The sequence below is a fragment of the Dermacentor variabilis genome, chromosome 6 (assembly GCF_050947875.1).
Source record: "Dermacentor variabilis isolate Ectoservices chromosome 6, ASM5094787v1, whole genome shotgun sequence".
Lineage (NCBI taxonomy): Eukaryota > Metazoa > Arthropoda > Arachnida > Ixodida > Ixodidae > Dermacentor > Dermacentor variabilis.
The window spans coordinates 141,911,140-141,930,680 of NC_134573.1; the positions used below are offsets into that span (position 1 = coordinate 141,911,140).

A 19,541-nucleotide genomic window follows, 5' to 3' on the forward strand; every position below is an offset into this window, starting at 1 on the left:
TGCTGTCGTCTGCAGTCCGTCCGCACAGAAGGCATGTGAAGGGAGGAATTGGAGATATCAACAAACGTCATGAAAATTCAGTCGTTCTTCTGACGCTGCAGACTAAATTTTTGCTACTGTGATACTGACTGCGTAACAATACAATGTACAAATGCCAGGCTATTATGTTCAGCTTCTGATTAAAGGGGGCATTCATTGCCCAGCAACACTATAAATAAGTTTAAAAGCATTCCTTTAACTCTAATTCTGTTCATTTGGCTGAACAAGTGTTGACTATTGGGGAAAAAACCAAATACCGAAAATCACTTCTTTTCTTCTCCTTTTATTGTATTCGCTTTTATCTTTAGTTTTCCTTCTTGAATAGCGCGTCGAAACAATATGGCTGGTACGTCAATGTGTCGTCACGGATTTCCAAGCGTATTTTCGTATTTGGGGGGGGGGGGGTTATTACGCAGAAGAAGCTTTCCAAATATGCTCGCTTGAATTTTTATAGTACATTCAGAATACCATACCGTCGAACGCCTTTATAACGAAGCATTTGGGCCCTCCGAAATCATTCGTTAAACTCGTTGTGTAATCAATCGTTCCTCATATTCGGTCATTTCGTTGTAAAGGTTGCGCGCCGCACAGCTAGCTCGCAATAGAACAGGGAGAGAGTTATTCGTTCGTTATACAAGTCATTGCGTTGTATAGATGCATTTGTGGTAGAGGCTCTCGACTGTATAGTCCTTCTGTAACATTTAGCCTAGTCCGCGTGTGGAGACGCTGTCAAAATCTATGCCCATGTGGTGCACGTATACTTCAAGATGAGGCCATCGCCCGCGTCTCTCGCATTTGCGTTTTTCCGGCTTGCCAAAGCCTTCTCTAGGATTGTAGCAGATGCTTTGTAGCCGATTTGGCGTAGAAGATGTACAAGTTACAAGTATACAGCCTCACCTAATCGTTCCGTTTAGTATCTCCTTCAAGACGGCATATCGCTCCTCTTCATGCAGATGCGATCACCGCAACCGAAACGCCATTGCGTAAACAAATTTCAGGCTGCCCCTTTCATCTATATAGAGGATGGGGCGCCTGGAAGACACCATATACGGGGCATAAAAAAAAAACGTACGTATAAACGAACGGGATATACCGTATACACGCAAGCCATGGGCGCCTCAGACATAACGCAGCCCACAGCATGTGTATGCGCAGAGCTAGACGCGATTCAAAACCACTTTCCCCTCGTGCGAGGTCGCGCGGGACAACTTTGATGAAATCTTCGCGGCGCGGGCTATAGTGTGATGGGAGGCGACAACCGCTCCCACCGCGTCTCGTCGCGAACGTTTGTCACGACGCATTGTGACAGGCGTGTATATGTAGGGCGCTTCGCGCCTCCACCTTTTCTTATGGCGTCGGCGTTGTCAAAGGAACGCAGGAAAAATTCCGGAATACGCAGAAGGTGGGAATGCAGTCGAATGGGCGCCGCGGTGTTTGCGATGAGTAACACGAGAAGGCCGACGGAGATAAAACGGGTCTGTAACGGGAACGAGTCTCAGGGTTGTGATGACGATGATGTCGTCGTCGTCGTCGACGTTGTTGTTGTTGAAGAAGAAGAAGAAGAAGAACAAGAAGAAGAAGAAGAAGAAGAAGAAGAAGAAGAAGAAGAAGAAGAAGAAGAAGAAGAAGAAGAAGCTGATGACTCAGAAACTGGCGCACACCAACTGAAGGGATCCAGTTATATCTGCTTTGTCGTCGTCGTTGCTGTAGTGATGAGGATTATTGGATGTTATTGGTAGTAGCTGTGGTCGTCATCGTAAACGATGGAAAAGCTAAGAGAAATGTATCTTGCCAATGTGTCCGGCCGGCCTCTTCGGAAGAGGAAAAGAAGACGCTTACGGCGAACAATTGGAAGGGAAGGTTAGTATGCATCCATCTTGGTGAACAAAGTGCCAACAAACCAAGACAGAGAAGGCAGATGCGCGTCTGTAGGTGTTCGCATTCACTCTCGTATAAACTGTTATGTTCTATAGCTGTTCGCAAGATGAATCTATATCTTGACGAAGGTGATGGCCACTTATCTTGAACATCTTACTGTAGCAAGCTCACTCTCCCTCTTTTGCCTCCCTCCCCCAAACACCCTTTTCTTCCAAATTAATATTTTTTTTAATTTTTTGCGGTCTCCGGATGTTCGATTCACCCTTTCGCACCTAAGTACACTTCCGTAAGGATGATGTACTACAACAACAACAACAACAACAACAACAACAACAACAACAACAACAACAACAACAACAACAACAACAACAACAACAACAACAACAACAACATGCGAATGCTGGAGCATGCGGTCCGAGGGCTTATCCGCGATACCTGCCAGTTTCGAAAGGATAGGCCCGGCAGCGCTAAGATAAGCGCATCATGAAGTCTGCTCAAATGGTAAAGAGCACGGTAATCAAACATGAACGCCGTTACAGAAAAAAAAAGTAACCGATTACAATTACAATTGCCCAATTCCGGAATGTAGGTCAATTATTGCCCCACAAGAGTAATTGATTAATTACTAAATAGTAATCGAATACTTCTACGTTACTTTCCTCCAAACGTTTACTAAAGATTGCGCAGATGTATTGACAGAACGATCTGGTCTGGCCCCTTCAGTGGGTCCTCTGCAGCCCTTCGCACATTGCTTATCTATGCTAACAATCGCTTAAAAAAGAAATCGTTGGTCATCGTCCCTCGCTTTAGTTGCGAAGACGTCAGCAGCAACACTGAAAACTTGCTCTAGGAGCTGTAGGAAAATGATAAGGTGGCTATACAGTTTGCTTGTTGTGCTCGCTGTGGGTAGGACGTTGTTGTAACGTATATACGAGTCTTGCTCTCAATACTTCGGTTATTCAGCACCTATAGGTTCTTTACAAAACGCAGGGCTTCGTTATTGCTGGGCCCTGGAGAAGACGACCCTGGTTCGGCCAGTGAAAAGCTGAGGAAAACATTCGTATGTGACTTCCTAGCACTAACGCGACAATTAAGTGGCCTTCGCCATCGAGACATAACTGCACCTGTTCATTTCATCGGCCAAGCTCTGGTGTAGCGTTAGGATGAGAAAACCATTACGGAAATCCTGTGTTTGCCTGTCTGAACATGCGCATGCGCAAAGGCTGCATGCTGCTGCGTGTGGCATGATCTCGACCGTTCTAAACGGCATAGTTTTCGCCAAATTCAGGTACTCCAAAGCTGCGTGGTTCGTTGCAGCTTGTCTCATCAATAAGCTAACTGGTTTCATGTAATTAGTTACCGAAGAAACAAAAGTAATTGAATTAATGTTATCGTGTAAATGAAGTGATCGTCAAATTACAATACACCAATAAGGTAATTGATTACGAGTAATTAATTACACGAAATTCGTCACGTGCACGTCTCACGGTAACGCTGTCAGACTACACACTCAGGCGTTCGCCTGTCTCTTTAGTTACTTTGTACAAAACACTAGAGAGGTTTAGCCGTGCAGTGTTTCGGTATCAGCCCGTACGGCAATACTGCAATGTTGTGCTGTGTACAACCTGCTCTGTTTATTTTTCTTTTCCGGACGGGCAGATTTACCGTATAGGTTCAGGCGTTTTCTTTTTCTTTTTTTTTTGTAAACAGTGATAGAGCAAGGCTAAAGAAACCCCAACACACGGCCCTCCTCACCGAGCTATAAAGGACGGAAAGTCAAAAGGAACGAAAGTACTAGGACACCACACATCACATTACTGTTCCAAATATACTGCATACACACGGCTTGGACAAACAACTTCGTCGAGAGTTTCACGGTGCGGAGGAAGGGGGGGGGGGCGAAACGGGGGGTCCGCGCGGCGTGGCGTTCTTCGCGAGGTAACCGGAGCTCGGTCCTCCTTTCCCATTTTGTGCCAGTTAAGGAAGGCGTAGGGAGTTAGCGAGAGGGAAAGGGGGAGAAAGAAGGTGGAAAGGAGACGTTATGAACGATGATGAAAAGAAACGAAAGAAAAAAGAAAGAAAGAAAGGGTCGGTCGGTCGGTCTCCGTGCGCACCACCTGAGAGCTTTCTTCCCCCTACGTTCTCCGACTTGGTACTTGCTTACCTTTCTTTTTTTGCCATTTTCTTTCTACTTGGCTTCCTTCGTTCCCCCGAGAAATTTCGGCGTTGCTTCTTTCTTTCTTTCTTTCTTTCTCAGACTCGGAACTAGACGTACTACTCAAGCTCCTCTGGAAGCCGCGGCGCTACACGCGTAGGTGTCCCTCCACGTGCGTGCGGTGCTGCTGCGCCCGTTCTCCTCGAAGGTCCGCGCCACTTGTGTTCGAGTGGTTGCCCGCGGAAGAAGGTTCACGACGACGCGGTCGCCTCCACCCCGAGCGGGCTGCCGCACGGCCGGGCTCGAGTCGCGGCGACGACGACGACGAACCGACGGACGGGACGACAGTGGTCCCGAGTGCGAGGCGACGGGCATACCCGTTGCTGCTACAGTTCCGGCGATCGAGTACGACGGCCATGCCCAGCGTCGAGGGAATCTCGCCTCCGCCGCCCGCGGAAGCTGGCTTCCCCCTGGAGCGTCGGAGGAGGCGCGCCCACGGGTGAGCGTTGTTGTGACCTTGATCGAGGTGATGGTGGACACGCGGTGTATACACTGGGAAATAATTTGCACCCTTAAAAGCGAGAAAGGGTGTAAATGAGTCTATAACTCACACCCTTAGGGTGTGATTTGTATAACTCAGACCCTAAGAGTGCGAGTTGTAGGCACACTTACACCCTTTCTCACTTTTAAGGGTGCAAATTATTTTACAGTGTAGCTCAGGGTCCGTGGCATATAGAGCTGTGGAGCTCGAGGTTGCGGTGCGATACCGACCGCATTCCTACGTGGGGGGGGGGGGGGGGGAGAGGGGATGCACAAACGGTCGTGCACTAGTGCGTTGTATGCACGTTTTAATGAAAACCGTGTGGGGAAAATTCAATTCGGAATCCTACGCTAATGCGTGCGAGTCATAATCACGTCGTGGTTTTGGCACGTATTACACCCCAGTATTTTTTTTTTTAAATTTTAATGACCAGGGGGAGTCCTCAATGACGAGGTGTGTACTCTCTGCGGAGGACAGGCCGAGAATCGGGCAGAAACGTATAGGTCAAATTGCGGCTATAATAAGCAGAGAAAAGAATGCTCAATGAATTATACCAAGCAGCAGCAGCAGCAGAACATGGTTGTGCGGCGAGACTAACTGTAACATAAATATAAAGATATTTTAAATAAAGAAATACAAGTTATCCTTTTAATAAAGTGAGGGAGAAAGAGGAATTGATTTGTAAGAGCAAAAAATAAAATAAGGCGAGATTTGGTTAGATTGCCAGTAGAGGGGTAAAAGAACAGGGCAATAGGGAGAGGGGTGGTGGAGCGCAAATCGCAAGTTAGTTACTGCGCCTAGCTAGAAGTGCGGCCTGTTTAAGGAATTACTCGGGAAAACAGCAAGTGAAGTGAAATGAACGGCCCAGAAAAAAAAAAGCAAGCAAGCAAGCAAGCAAATCTGCAACAATTTGTTTCATGCATTACTTTTTGAGCCTCCCCAATGGAACAGTTGATATGCGCAATTTTAATTCTGAGGAGATCGTGGGTTCGAATCGCGGGGCCGCATCTATTTGTAATGTTTTATTTTTATTTGATTCGATTCATTGCTTTTTGTCAGTCGTCAACGTCACTTCGACGATCCCTGTTATCGCGGAGCCACGATTTCGTTGCGAACCAGCTGTTGAAGGGCAAAAAAAATAAATGTAGCTAAAAAAATGAAAGGAATTGTTTACGGAATGTAGAACCTTGTAGCGACGACTCCATTCCGTCGAAGGCTGAACGTAACAACGTTCGTGTATACCTAGCTTTCAGGCTCCTTCCGTATAGCCCCAGTATTGCTTGGGAGCAGTTAATCGATCGAAACCTTTTTTTTTTTTAACGACATTCAAAAAATTTAACGGCACAGCGTCGTAAGTTTACTTTTTCTACCATTTTCTTGATTAAACAAATCTTTGTTGAATCGGCGTAGAAGGTTTCAAGAAAGCAGATGTGACCGAGGACTGTTTTTGTTTTATATTAAATTTATTTTCACTGTGTTGCTTAAGTGGATTTGCGGCGAAGCCCGATCTTGCCTCGCTCTTGGAACGCTTTGTGGTAAGTTCAAATTTGGCTTCCAGTGAGAGTGAAAGGGCAAAGGAAAATATCGTGTGAAGTTGCTGGTAACGAAAGATTGGTTTATTTCGTGCAACCAAAATGAGAAGAGGGAAGAAAAGACAGACAGAAAAAAAACATAGCCAGGAAAGGGTGTCAGGACGGTCTATTGTAACACCTTCGGAAGTTCGGAAACTTCTGAAGCTGCCACTTTTCGCATTCCATTTGGGTTGCAGTATACGCGAATAATATCATCAACGCGGCGAGGCGATCATGACGGCGCATGTCTGGTACATATACTGTGACTGTGATTGCAGCTCCTTCAATAGCTTCAGAGCTTGTCGATCGCCCCTTCAATATGATCGGTAAGCTATTCATTCCTCCGAGATTTTGAATTTCCTGCGTTGTCAATTTTTATGTAATCAGAAAGTACAAAAGGAGAAGAAAAATGAGAGGAACACCGCGGATTGTGAACAGTATATTGAGCCAGCGATATCGGCCTAATTTTATCCAGACCCCGCGCGATTCAAAAAGGATAAGCACAGGTCGGTCATCAGGTCATCTGGTTTAAGGGAGAGAAAATGTTTGATTAGATAACTGTAGGTGTTACTGCGTGCAGCTACATGTTTCATGTGCTATATTGTGATTATGGCCCCTTCACTCAGAGGGACTGTTGATAAATTTCTCAAAGATCGATACTCTTTATTCTAAATCGCTAAAGACTCCATTGAAAGAAAGTCGAGGTGGCACTACGATCCTTTCTGCATCTTCTAATGAGTGCTCTCAATTGCAGAGTAATCAAATATAAGATATTGTACCGTCAACTGTGTTGCGTTTTTCATCAAACGGATTGAATCACTCTTTCGAACCACGCGCATGTGCACACGTTAATTATGAGTTGTAAGCGTTACGAGGAGGAGGCAACTATTTTCGTCCATTGTTGAGTGAACACGCCATTTCAGACATTCCGTCAAACATGGTATAATGCAACCGACATTGTTGCCTTGTGTATAGCTTTACTCAGCACTTTGATGGGAAATGAAACTAGATCGAGTGCGCGGCGGGTTCAATTTATCCGAAGTTTTCTCCTTATCGCAACACCCAGTGGTAGATGCCCAGATTGGCCTCAAAGAGGTTCATTGAAGAGCGACAAATACCGGTAGGAACGTCCGGCCCACTTGGACTGTGCTATAATATATACCTTCGGGGTTTGAGAACAAATGAAGGACCGTGCAAGGAGCGATGGAACGAAAAATGGTAGGCGTAACGTTAAGAGACAGGAAGAGAGCGGTGTGGATCAGAGAGCAAACGGGGATAGCCGATATTTTAATCGACATTAAGAGAAAAAAGAATGCAGCTGCGCAGGCCATGTAATGCGTAGGATGGATAACCGGTGTGGTGAGTAAGTGAGTGAGTGAGTGAAGTAACTTGATTTCGGTCCAGAGAAGACGCAGGGGAGACCCTGCGCCACCCGGCTAGTCCCACAGGGACCGCCAAACCGAGGTTGACGGCCCGATCCCGGGCCCTCTGGACGGCCAGGGTGTGGTCGACTATACATATGGAGGTGCAGAATGGCTGCCAACAGAAGGGAAAAATAATCGTCCTGCATAAATTCAGTCCTGCATAATGCGTCACTTTCTTTCTTTCTCTCTCTCTTTTGCACGCACGTAATGCGACTGTAGCGCCGCCCCATCTTCGTGTGGTCAAGTTCTTCTCTGTATGGTCAGGAATGAAATAAAGAGGGCGCGAGATAAGGAAATATTCGTAGATCCAACACACTCGTTGCAGCAGAGTTCCCTCTATAAACGTTCGTTAAAAAAAAAAAAAAAAAAAAACCTACGATTGCCGCTGCTGCCACCACGCATGCAGCGTTCCGGCGTTGTTTCAGTGCGGTTAAAGGTCAGCGTAAAGGTAGGCGTAGCGCGTTGTATAGCGAGGACAAAAGAAGCGACACGACTCACTACTGCCAAGTGTGTATCTTGTCACTATACTTATTTTGTCCTCGTTTGCAACGGGCTACGTCTTTTGCCATGGTTATGTACCACTGACGAGCTCAATATTGCCACCCTATAGTATCGTAACACTGCCTATATAAGCTGACCGTAAGGGCGCGTTCACACCGACGACTAACAGAGGTCGCGCTACCGACCGCGAGTGGGCGAGGTTCCTAGATTGTTTGATCTCTATAAGGATCCCTTACGTGTCGCATCAAAGGAGCGACTGACGGTGACCGGTGTTCATATCAGCTTGCGCTGCTGCAGCCTGTTGCCGCATTAAAATGTCTCGCGATTGCCTGCATGGTGCCGTTCAACGTCCTACTCGAGCGGCCATTTACACGTAAAATAACCGTAAGCGTATATTCCGACGTCCCGCGCCTGCTGCTTTGGTGGTTGGTCCAGCAGCTCTCCGGAAATCCGCCGGATCGACTGCAGACGACCGTCTGCAAGTCGCGGAGCTGAAAATTCGTGCAGCGAGCGACGAATCCGAAACCGTCGCCTTGCGACGGTTTCGCGACGTATGCGATTTGTGTGTCGCGCGTCAATTCGCCTTCAACAGGTGGGCTGTCGCTTTTCAACTGCAGTCGCCTCCTTTACCATTGCATATATGTATAGTGCCGCGATGTCGATGCAACGCTCTCTCTCTCCCGTTGTCTAGCTAACCGTTGTGCCTCCCGCGGGGCGTTCAGACCGTCCTTTCCGCGTGCGTTTTTTTTTTTTCGCTCGCGTGCGGCCGCGCGAGCGCGTTCGAGTTGGCACGTGCCGTTGGTCTTCGCCGCGCTGTCGCGCAAGCGCCTCAACGATCCGCCCGGGCGACGCGGCCGTTGAGAACACACAGCGCGCGTTATTGAGGCTTCCAGCTGAGCCGTCGTATTCTTCGACGGAACGGGCGCGTGCGGGCGTCTCCGGTTACGCGAAAGCTCATTGCGTTCAATTCCGCGACGACGTACGACGGCGAGACACGTGCGACGGTCGGTTGCGGTTTCCGCCGCTTTTTTTTTATCTCTGTTGCGAACACCCCCCGCCCCTCCCGCATCCGGTTTCTTTCATTTTCATTTCAGTCTTTTTTTTTTATGATCGTACCCTCAGTGAATCTGTTCTCTCTTTCTCTCTCTTAGATGAGGTGGTGACACGACGCCACCTGTAAGCGTTTTGGACACGATACGGGTATATACTGTGTATACTCAAGCAAGGCCATAGCCTCGCTTCCAAGCGTGGCCCATTAATATCGCCTGAGTTTTCTTTTTTTCGGTGCTTTTTTCGGTGTTTAATAACTACGTGTTCTCAATAAAACGAAGTTAAAATGACACAATGCGAAAAGAAAGTTTTCGCCAGAACCGACCTCGTGATGATTGTCGATCGACGTCAATGCGAGATATAGCAGTCAAGCAAAAATATGCACCGACGCCCGTACCGCATTGCTTAAGACGCACCTTTAATTTGCGATCTGCAAAATGAGAGAGGTAGGCTAAGAATACTATAGTCGGCGCATTACTACGCCCACGCGCACCACGACAGAGCGTAAGGTGTACATCTTCGTACACATCACAAAGAAAAGCTCATAAACGCGGCCTCCCAGCCGCGTGGCAACAGTTTTTATCCCATCTTTAATGCATTGTATAGAATTGCACGACGTTCAGTGTATCCATTACAACTTCGAATGAACTGCGGCGCGATTGCATACATATGAGTTTTCTCAAGCGTGAAACATTTAATTTTCGTTGTCAGCTATACTGTGGGACACAGCGCGTGTTCTCACTTTTATGTAAGTCGGCGAGCACGGCGTTTTGACATCAGTGTGCACCAGTACATATAGAGTGGTGCTCGCAGCAAGTCGACAGAGACTTGTCAGCTTCGCCCAAGGGGAAGCATCGAAACCGACAGCAAGGTCTATCGTCGTTACACTCGAGCTTCTCGGACGCTGTTCTGTAACACTATATATAAGCGGAGGCGACATGGCGGGACGCAACGGCTGCATAGCAACGTGGAATAAGCGACCTGCAGCGTGGCGTGTCACAACGCGGGAGAGATCGGGAACACGCCGGTAGCTGTGATATCGCGCCGTCGCATATCTGGTATACGCACGAGATAAGATTGCAGTAATTTTAGAAAAATTGCCGCAAATAATGCAGGTCGAAAAAATTCTCCACTTCGTTTCCTTTCTTTTTTTTGGGCGGGGGGGGGGAGGCGTTTGTCACGGCATGGAGGGGTTGATGTCCGTTCTGCTGAAGACTGGTGCACGCATGCGCCACTGGCTGTGTTCACGGTGAGCCCACAGCTGCTTAGCAGGAACTATATGCAGTTAAAACTCGATCTAACGAAACCCGAGTCTACGAAGTTCCCGATCTAACGAAATTTCCATTCTGAGGTGGATATGCCCATAGGGTTCAATGTTATCATCAACCCGAATTAACGAAACAAACTTGGCCGAACTCGGTTTAACGAAGTGTTTTTCCTGAAATAGATGAGTAAGGAGAAGCGGTGATTTCTTTCTAATTTTGACACAAAAGGGTTCTTCTTCGAGTGCGCGCTCTAAAGCTATCGCGTATTTAGGCGCCATGGTCGCATCTCTATAGCTTTATTTTGACGAGGCTGCGCGCTGCGCTGATACACGGAACAGCCGACTCAACACCGCCTCGGTAGGGGCGGGCGGCGGTGGTTGCTTTCGTTATTTCATGGTTTATGCGACAGATATCTGGATTGCAAATGCAATGGCGTGGTAGCTTTTGCGAGTCGCGACGTTACAGTTTTAGATTTCGAAGGACCGAAAATTTTTGTTCTCGATTTTACAAACTTCGCGATTTAGCGAAATAATTCGAGCGTGGTCGATCGTCACTTCGTTAAATCGAGTTTCAACTGTAATCTGTGCGCGCACAACGTGCGGGCCATAAGCGGATGCCAGGACGCTGCACCTTCGTGGCTTCCGCAGAGACACGGAGAAAGGAGTCGCAGAGCTGCGGACGTGTTATGCGATGATCCACTTCGGCGATACAATCGCAAGCTTGGCCGTGCTTTGGCCATCAGGCGCGCGCTGATTGATATGGTTGAGCAAAATTGAATGAGTTGATTCCCATGGTTGGACAGTATACGTCATACGATTTCGATCAACCAGCCAATCAGCGCTCCTGACGGCCAAGGCGCGGCCAAGGCGATAGCGTCACCCAAGTGGATCGTCGCAGAATACATCCCCTGATTGGGCGAAGCGAAACGCGGCGCGTGCACTTTGGCTCCGTCGCTTTTGCAGCCAAACGCACTGTGCATCCCTGTATGGATTTCTCCACGCGCCGGACAGCGCATGCGCGTCGACACCGTGACGTCACGATGGCGGACGGCACAAACGCGCCTCGAGTGCCAGAACTTATTTCAGTAAAGATGAGTCGTCCAACCTTTTAGTGTAGAAAACATTTCAATAGCGTAGTTCCCACTATATTTTTTTTTTTACCTATGTAATTCGGAGACGATGGCTTAAAGGATACGAAGGAGGCCCAAAGAATTTTTATCGTTTAGATTTTTATGTTATGGTTGCCCCCGATGATAATTAGATGTGCATACTAACTTTGCTGACTAACCAGAAGAACAATGGAGGCTCTTCAATATACAAGTTGGTTCCGTACTTGCGTTACTGGGCGTGCGTTTAAATTGCGGACCGCAAGTGTTAAACGCACCTGCATTATACTTTAAGCCCGTGACATATTATCGCCACGTACAGCAGGTGCGTCCTGATGTATATAGTCGTTCTCGAAAACCGTGTTGTAGATACAATGTCAGCCTTACTGCTTCCTCTTTCCCAGCGCGCCGCGCACGTTCCAATAATGTGTCGTGGGGCGCGATAACGGCGTCATTTCTGGCTCACCTACGCGGCTTCATGTGGCATATAGGGTGGCAAGTGCTCCAGACGCGTGACAGGCTATAGAGCAGTGGGGCGTAGTCCCGTCTTCGCTGTGTCCCAATTGCCCCCTTCAAGAACCCAACAAATATGTGCTCCTGCAATGCGTCGTTGCTATACGGTATCTTGGAGGGCCGTGCATGCTGGTTTCCGTGGCCCTGGAGTTGACCGCTTTATTACATATGGTCGCTGCTCACGTGACCGCTTCGCGCGACTTTCCATTGCTGCGCGAGCCTTTTGTCTATGGCGTAACCGGTGCGAGGCAGTTGCCGCGGGACGTTGTCGCCGCGCGCTGTTTCCGCTTCTGGAGAGGCTCTACTTTGAGCTACTGTCGTTTCTGTGAGAGGAGTTCTTCCTTGGGAAAGAGGAGTTCCTTCGACAGTGGCCATGCCGTTTCCTGTCGGTGGCTGCATGATGTACGCGTGTGGCTTAATTTTCGACCAGCCTGGCTCTTGCAGCCAGGCTATCACGAGCATTCATTGGATGTGCATAGAATGTACGTGCATGCCCGTGATTTCTGTGTGTGCATGCTCTCGTATACAATATCATTTTTGTATATGCGCACCTCATAGCATCACTACAAAATTATGTAAAGTGTCTCTGTCATATCGTCATTGTGCGTAACCATTGGGTACACTGTATACATACTGAACATCATTTCATATATGTGGCATTTAGTTTATGTGTAACTGCGCGTTTCCGTGGGTATATATGTGGTTATATGTTAGTGAGTGAGGACTCGGACACTATACTATGAAAACTTTCCGTGTATACATGCAATGCTTCGTACTTTGTACATGTTATCGTCACCTGTAGAATTTATTTATTTATTTATTTATTTATTTATTTATTTATTTATTTATTATACCTCAAAGGCCCCAGAGATGGGGTATTACATGAGGGATGAGCTTAGTTTAACAAAACAGTGATTCGAGAGCAGCCTTGAAGTGATGAGCGTCGGAGTCATGCGTGACGTCGGCAGACAGATCGTTCCAGTCCCTTGCGGTTTTCACAAAATATGATCGTAGATGGGAGGTATAGTCTGCGCCGGGGGAGGATACACGGCTTTTCTGTGGTTAATGCGGTTGGACTGACGATGAGCTGCTAATATAGCTGAACTCTGGAGTGGTGAATGTTAGAATTTGTGAAAAAGACACAGTCTAGAAACAAGACGTCGTGATTTTAGATTAGTAAGACCGGCACGGGTTTTTAGTTCAGACACGCTTGCATGATAAGAATATTCAGAGTAGATAAACCGGGCTGCACGGTTTTGAACTGCTTCCAGTGTATTAGATGAGGATCCCAGACAGAGCATGCATATTCTAACTTAGGACCGGACATATGTAACATAAGCTAGTAATTTTACATATGGGGGAGCAAGTCTTGGGTTCCGGCGGAGAAAACCGAGGGTTGGATTCGCGGCATTGGCTCAGTTAATGACATGATGTGACCAAATTAGGGTAGTTGAAAAGGTTATGCCGAGGTATTTATATGAGTCAACGGATGAGATTTCTGAGCCGTATATGGTGTATTTCCCTGATTGGTGATGCTGTCTGCGATGGAAAAAAACTAGTGAGGTTTTTTTAGCATTTAAAGAAATCAACCGTTCGTTACACCATAATTCAATGCGTTTTAGGTTATTTTGAAGCAAATCCATGTCTTAAGTGTTAGTTATGGGTCGATAAACTACACAATCGTTTGCGAACAATCGAATATTAGAAGAGATCTCAGTAGGAAGGTCATTAACGTAAATTAGAAAGAGTAGTGGTCCGAGAACTGTGCTTTGTGGTACGCCCGAAAGGACAGAATATCGTTTAGATGACTGCGTGTTAGCAAATGCAAGTCTAGTACAAATGGATTAATCTTGAGACGGGAAAGTTTTAGGAGTAGCCGTTGGTGTGGAACTTTGTGAAATGCCTTTTCAAAGTCTAAGAAAATCGCATCTACAGGTACGTTCAAGTCGAGGTTAGAACTTAGATCATGAAGAAATAAAGCTAGCTGGGTGCCACATGAAAAACCTTTACGGAAACCATGTTGAGCAGGATGAAATAGGTTATTGGATGCCAAAAAGTTTATGAGCTGAGAGTAAATAACATGCTCCATTAGTTTGCAACAAACACTGGTGAGTGAAATGGGACGACAACTATATAGCACAACGATGGAGGACCTCTCTTTTTTTTTGGGGGGGGGAGGGGGGGACTAAACAATCTTGCCTACTCTCCAGTCTTCCGGCACCCCTCCGTGATCGTGATTCAGTGTTCGTATCACCTCTTGTTGAAATAAACTTTTTCTAAACAAAGGTTTTTTGTCGAGGACAGAGAGAACATCCTGCCGGAATGCGGCGTGGCAGTACTAAGGTTCGCGCAGCAGTTTCTGCGATGCCCTTGAGTGGAGGTTCACGCTCAATTACCACAGGCCATGGCCTGGCGCATTATGGCAACCCCCAGGGTGTTCCCGTTGAAAACGTGTAAATGCGACGCGTATATAGCCGTCATTCAATTCATGATGTACATCATTCGCAAGGTATGCGTAGAAATGCAGGTATGCGGATGGCCCTGTGAGACGTCAACCCACAGATGTCAGGAGGATGTGGCGATGCTATAGAAGTCTGTTGTTGACGTAAGCATAGCGTTGTCAGGAGAGGTCGTATCTATATGATGCAGGGTGTCCCAACTATCATGCACCAAGATTTAAAAACATGCAAATGTCACGTACTGCTCGACAGAACCGGTTTTGACCAGCTATATATACGTGGCATTTGCATATTTTTAAACCTTTGTGCATGATAGTTGGGACACCCTGCATATACAACCTCTCCTGACGATGATATGCTGACGTCGTGAAAGAAGCTCGCGAATACGCTCAAGGTGCCTCAGGTGGCCATTCGCGAGGCAATTTTGCGCGTATTCGAGGCTTCTTTCGCGCTCGGAAAAACACATTTATATAGTGCGTATTGAGCAAGAGAAAGCTTTATCGGGAGTTTTTCATGTTGCTCTACAATTTTATGATTTAAACTTTTCACCGAATTATAATGTTTGAGAAGTTGATTAGTTAAGACAAATTATGTGATTAGGCGCACGACGAGAAAGTAATCTGAGAATCTCCTATAGTGACGGCAAACAACATTACCTTGGTTCTTTCTGTCCAGCTACGTGCCATTTGTGTATATTAAGATCTTGGTGCATGATAGCTGGGACGCCATGTATATATACTATATGCAGTGAGAAGTGCGACAGGTGTAAATACATATAAGCCTTCTACACCTCTTGTGTCACTGTGGCACATACCATTCCGGGCGAGTGACCAAAACTGGGTCCAAGTGGTCCAATTATGGGGTACAGACAAAATCTGAGAAATAGGTAAAAACGATTAAAGGAACCATTTGAAAATTTAATCGCGCCCTATTCCGTGAAGTATATAGTCGGCGCGCTTTTAGACCTGAACTTATATAGGATATAGGAGCCGACATTATAGAATGGCTTTGCAGTACTGCGGGTGTACGGGAGTTTTTCGCCGGAGGCATGAATGAGATTAAACAAAGGAAGGAGAAATGCAGGTTCATAAGGTGAATGTGTGAGGTTATAGGACACAACGGATAGAGGTCTTCATTATTTTTGTTCTTTTTTCATAAGTTCTGCGTAATTGGGTATAGGGGTGCCATATACGCGAAAACCACGTAAAGTTGCTTGAAAATTCACATTTGGAACGTTTTGGCAGCGTTGTCGAACACTTAAAGGGACACTAAAGTGAAAAATGATTTCTTCTGCATCAGTAAATTACCATTCTACAACATCAAAAACACCACTCTTACAGCGATAAGATGTTTGGTAAGCCAGAAAAAGCGCAGGAACGAACTACGGGTGGCGGCGCCTAAGTTCCCGCACCTGGGGGCTGTGACGTCTTGGATTTTGATGGCATCTTCTAGGGCCTACTAATTATATATAGCGGTACAGATTGACTACATTGTGTTCTAAAGGAACCAAATATTAAACATGGCAAGTTTCGGGAACCTTTATTCAGCCTACGCGGCCCAAATGCGAAAACATACTTTGAAGTCCCTGACGTCACGCTGACGTACCGGCGCTGGGGTTTCGGCGCGAAATTCAAGTACTTATACATGGACCTCCATTTTCTCATCTAATAATCAATCTATTTCTTTGATATGACTGCCTGCAGGGTTCTCAAACAATGCTTCATTAGTCTAAACTGATTTATTGTTTCGCTTTAGTGTCCCTTTAGCGACATGTAGACGCGCGTTCATAACACAATGGCAAGCACTGCAGCTGCACAAGGCGCCTATACATGCAGTTGCAATCAAAGACCGCTTCTACGTACTAACAGGACATTTAGGCGGCACTAAACCAGTGTTTCCCATAAAATATTGTGTGAATCTCATTTTCTTACAAAATCTCCTCATGTGTGTTGTATACTATATAGCAACCGATATTTCGCGCGATCGTGAGCGGCTACTATTCCCGTATATTTCTGGACGTTATTAGGACGTGTTCTCGAACGCATATTCAAGGTATACCCCAATGTGGCATATATTTCCGACGCATGCAGCTCTGCTTCTTGCCGATGGTAATGCATGACATGACAAAATAGTGCCGGAGACGTACATGTCCAGGTTAAGCCACCGTCAACGTGGGAGAAGCTTCTTTACTCTTTAGATTATGTATCATGCTAGTTCCACTCTAATGCAATACGCCAGGCCGTGATAAGAAGCCTGTCGCCACGTCTTGCAAGTCTATATATGTGCACATCTGGTTGCTGCCGTCGACTGCACCAGATTCTGTAAAATTTTACTCTTACTACTCTCACTACATTTACTGATACAAGTAGGCAGTCAAGGTGGCTTTCCATATTCTCCTTCTTGTCCTCTTCTCATCCTCCATCTTCTTCGTCAGGTGATCAATGAGGATCACTGTATATACGCGTCAGGTGTTTCCAGACCTATTCATGACCTGGATCCTGAAAGTGTGTCTTCAAGTGGTATATCTGACCGACGTATTCCCGACGTGTGCCCAAGCGGTCATTCCGACGTATTCCCGAACAGTACTTCCGATCATTTTTCGAACGCCATGAGATATAGGGGTCCATTCTACACCGCGCAGTGGCGGAGCCGTGGTCCTGGTCGAAATGCAGTAGCGCATGCGCAAAGATAAGTATTTCGGTCATTGTAATAGCCTTGCTATAGTACCGGGCAGCGTGGGGAAATGAGGCGACGTCTGGTGACGGCACGCCGAAGATACATGAAAAATGCGTCGAAGAAAAAAAAAGCGTATTTCTGATTTTCTTTTCGTTCCGAGCATTTAACACTTATCTGCAGTGTGTCAGAATGACTTATGGAATGCTGATATGTGTGAACTGTAGTTACAGCAATGAATTTCACCGCGTATTTTGAAGATGTGTTTCTCGAAACTGGTAGTACGTCAGCCCAGAAGTTCCTCTAAATGAATATTTTTTTACTGTCCTGATTGAATTGCGCAATCGGAACATGTGCGTTAGAGCAATTAATTAGAAAGTTAATTATGCGACCTTTTGTTATGATAGCTAACATCACTACGTATTCGCTTTGTCGTACAAGTATAGTCTCTGCCTCTCCAAGTAACTCAGATGATGATAGAGAAATTAAATATCTATAAGACAGGAGATATTTACTCTGCATGTTTCTATTAGAAAATAAAAGAAAATTAGAGAACGCTTAAGCTTCGCTTTTAAGAGTGGTACGCGATAGCATTCAAAGATCCCTGACTGCTTCTCACGCTTCCCGGCTACTGCAGCTTCCTTAATCGTAATGTTTACCGGAAAACGCTGGCGGCGAATGCTATATATAGTAGAAACGCGGCCTCTTGCGTGGGCCGATCCCGGAGGTTGTTCACAACCGCGCCAGAAATATTACATATTTCTCGGGCTTCTTTTATTGCTTCGCACTTTTAATATTTCGGTCTGAGGAGATTTAACATGAAAGGCATGCGCTGTCTATGTTTCGTTTCATGACATTTGTCTGCATGTGGGCGGTCATTATCAGAACTCCGAGGAATAACTTAGTCCGGAATGTAAAACGCCGTTTAAGCAACTTGAGCTATAGAATTGTGTGGCAGTTCTATAACCCGCATAAACCGCATGTCATAAATGAAGGCGTGGTATATATATATATATATATATATATATATATATATATATATATATATATATATATATATATATATATATATATATATATATATATATATATATATATATATATATATATATATATATATATACATATATATATATATATATTATAAACGGGAATCTTTCGCTCACGCGGACGCCAGCGCCGAACGCAGACACCGCATTTTCTGCGACACGGGGCCCTTAACGCTGTCGCGTTAATAAGAGTTGTAAACACTTCTGTATTTCACTGCGAGTACGATCTACGAATGAGGCGTTCAAAATCTGCGTGCTTCTGTCGGCACATATGCTGCTGCGGCACCGCTCAGTCGTCCTCCTTTCTGGCCCGCTAAACTTAGCGGCCTGCTTTGCCCGCGGGCCAAACCAGCCGGAACCTTCAAGCATTCCTTGAGCTTCCTGCAAAAATTACCCGAGGAATTTCTCACGCTATATAGTGGCTCCTCAAGCTGTATAGGTAGGCTCGGCGGTTCAGACCGCACGATAATATATTGATCCGACTGGACTCCGTCCTTCTGGCTTGCAAGCATCCTTTTTTAACTTTGCCGATTGATAATATTCAACAAAATGACACGTCTTATAAGCACAACAATTCGCAATGCTTATAAATGCGCGCAGGAACTCTTTGCCTTCGTTCGTGTACAGTACGCGCTGATTTCTTTGAAACTTACGAAGGGTATGACATAATAAAAGAATGCATTCTTAATATCATGAAAGATGATTATTTTGTAAGCAAACAACAGGTTTCACCGCTTTCATTTGATGTATATATATAGACGACGTCGCCTTTCTTCTGCTTTCTGCGCACGGAGCAGCGTTGGCGCTCTTTCTCGACTTGTCGTCGAAGTACTCATCGGCATTATTCGGCCTGCCTTCCTGGTGGACCTGGCTTCGACGAGCGTTCGCCGAAATAGCTTGCTGGAGACAATTAATAAGTAGCGAGGAGCAGTGGGAGGTTGCCTTACGCGCAGCTCCAGGTGCGACCTTCAGGAGGCTAACCTGCATGGGGTGGGCAGAAAAAGTAGCGGAGGCCTACGTCAAGCATAGTCTCTCCCTCCTCTACCTTCTTTCCCTTATAGAGGGATAAATAATGTTGTTCATTCATTCATTCATTCATCATTCATTCATTCATTCATTCATTCATCACTCTGCGTTGCGCCGAACGCGCGAGAAGGCACAAATCGTTGCACATCACTCGGCGTTCAAGCATGGGTCCATCGCGCGTCCAGTGGGCAGCTTTTCCCGGGTTCGCGTCTTGCCAGAAATGCTAGAACGGCCGTGTATACATAGTGCACGGGGTGCATGTTAAAGAACCCCTGCAGCGCGAAGAGCAGTA

The 19,541-nt window shown here is 46.2% G+C and overlaps 1 protein-coding gene across 1 annotated transcript in view; it reads left to right on the plus strand.

Moving 5' to 3' along the window:
* The first annotated feature begins 4,190 nt into the window (after positions 1-4,190).
* The window catches only part of LOC142584393 (uncharacterized), a 67,331-nt gene continuing 51,980 nt past the window's right edge, over positions 4,191-19,541 (plus strand). The window contains exon 1 of the mRNA XM_075694538.1: positions 4,191-4,571. Within this exon, the coding sequence (XP_075550653.1) occupies positions 4,489-4,571 (83 nt within the window). The 5' untranslated portion in view covers positions 4,191-4,488. The remainder of the gene's footprint in view (positions 4,572-19,541) is intronic.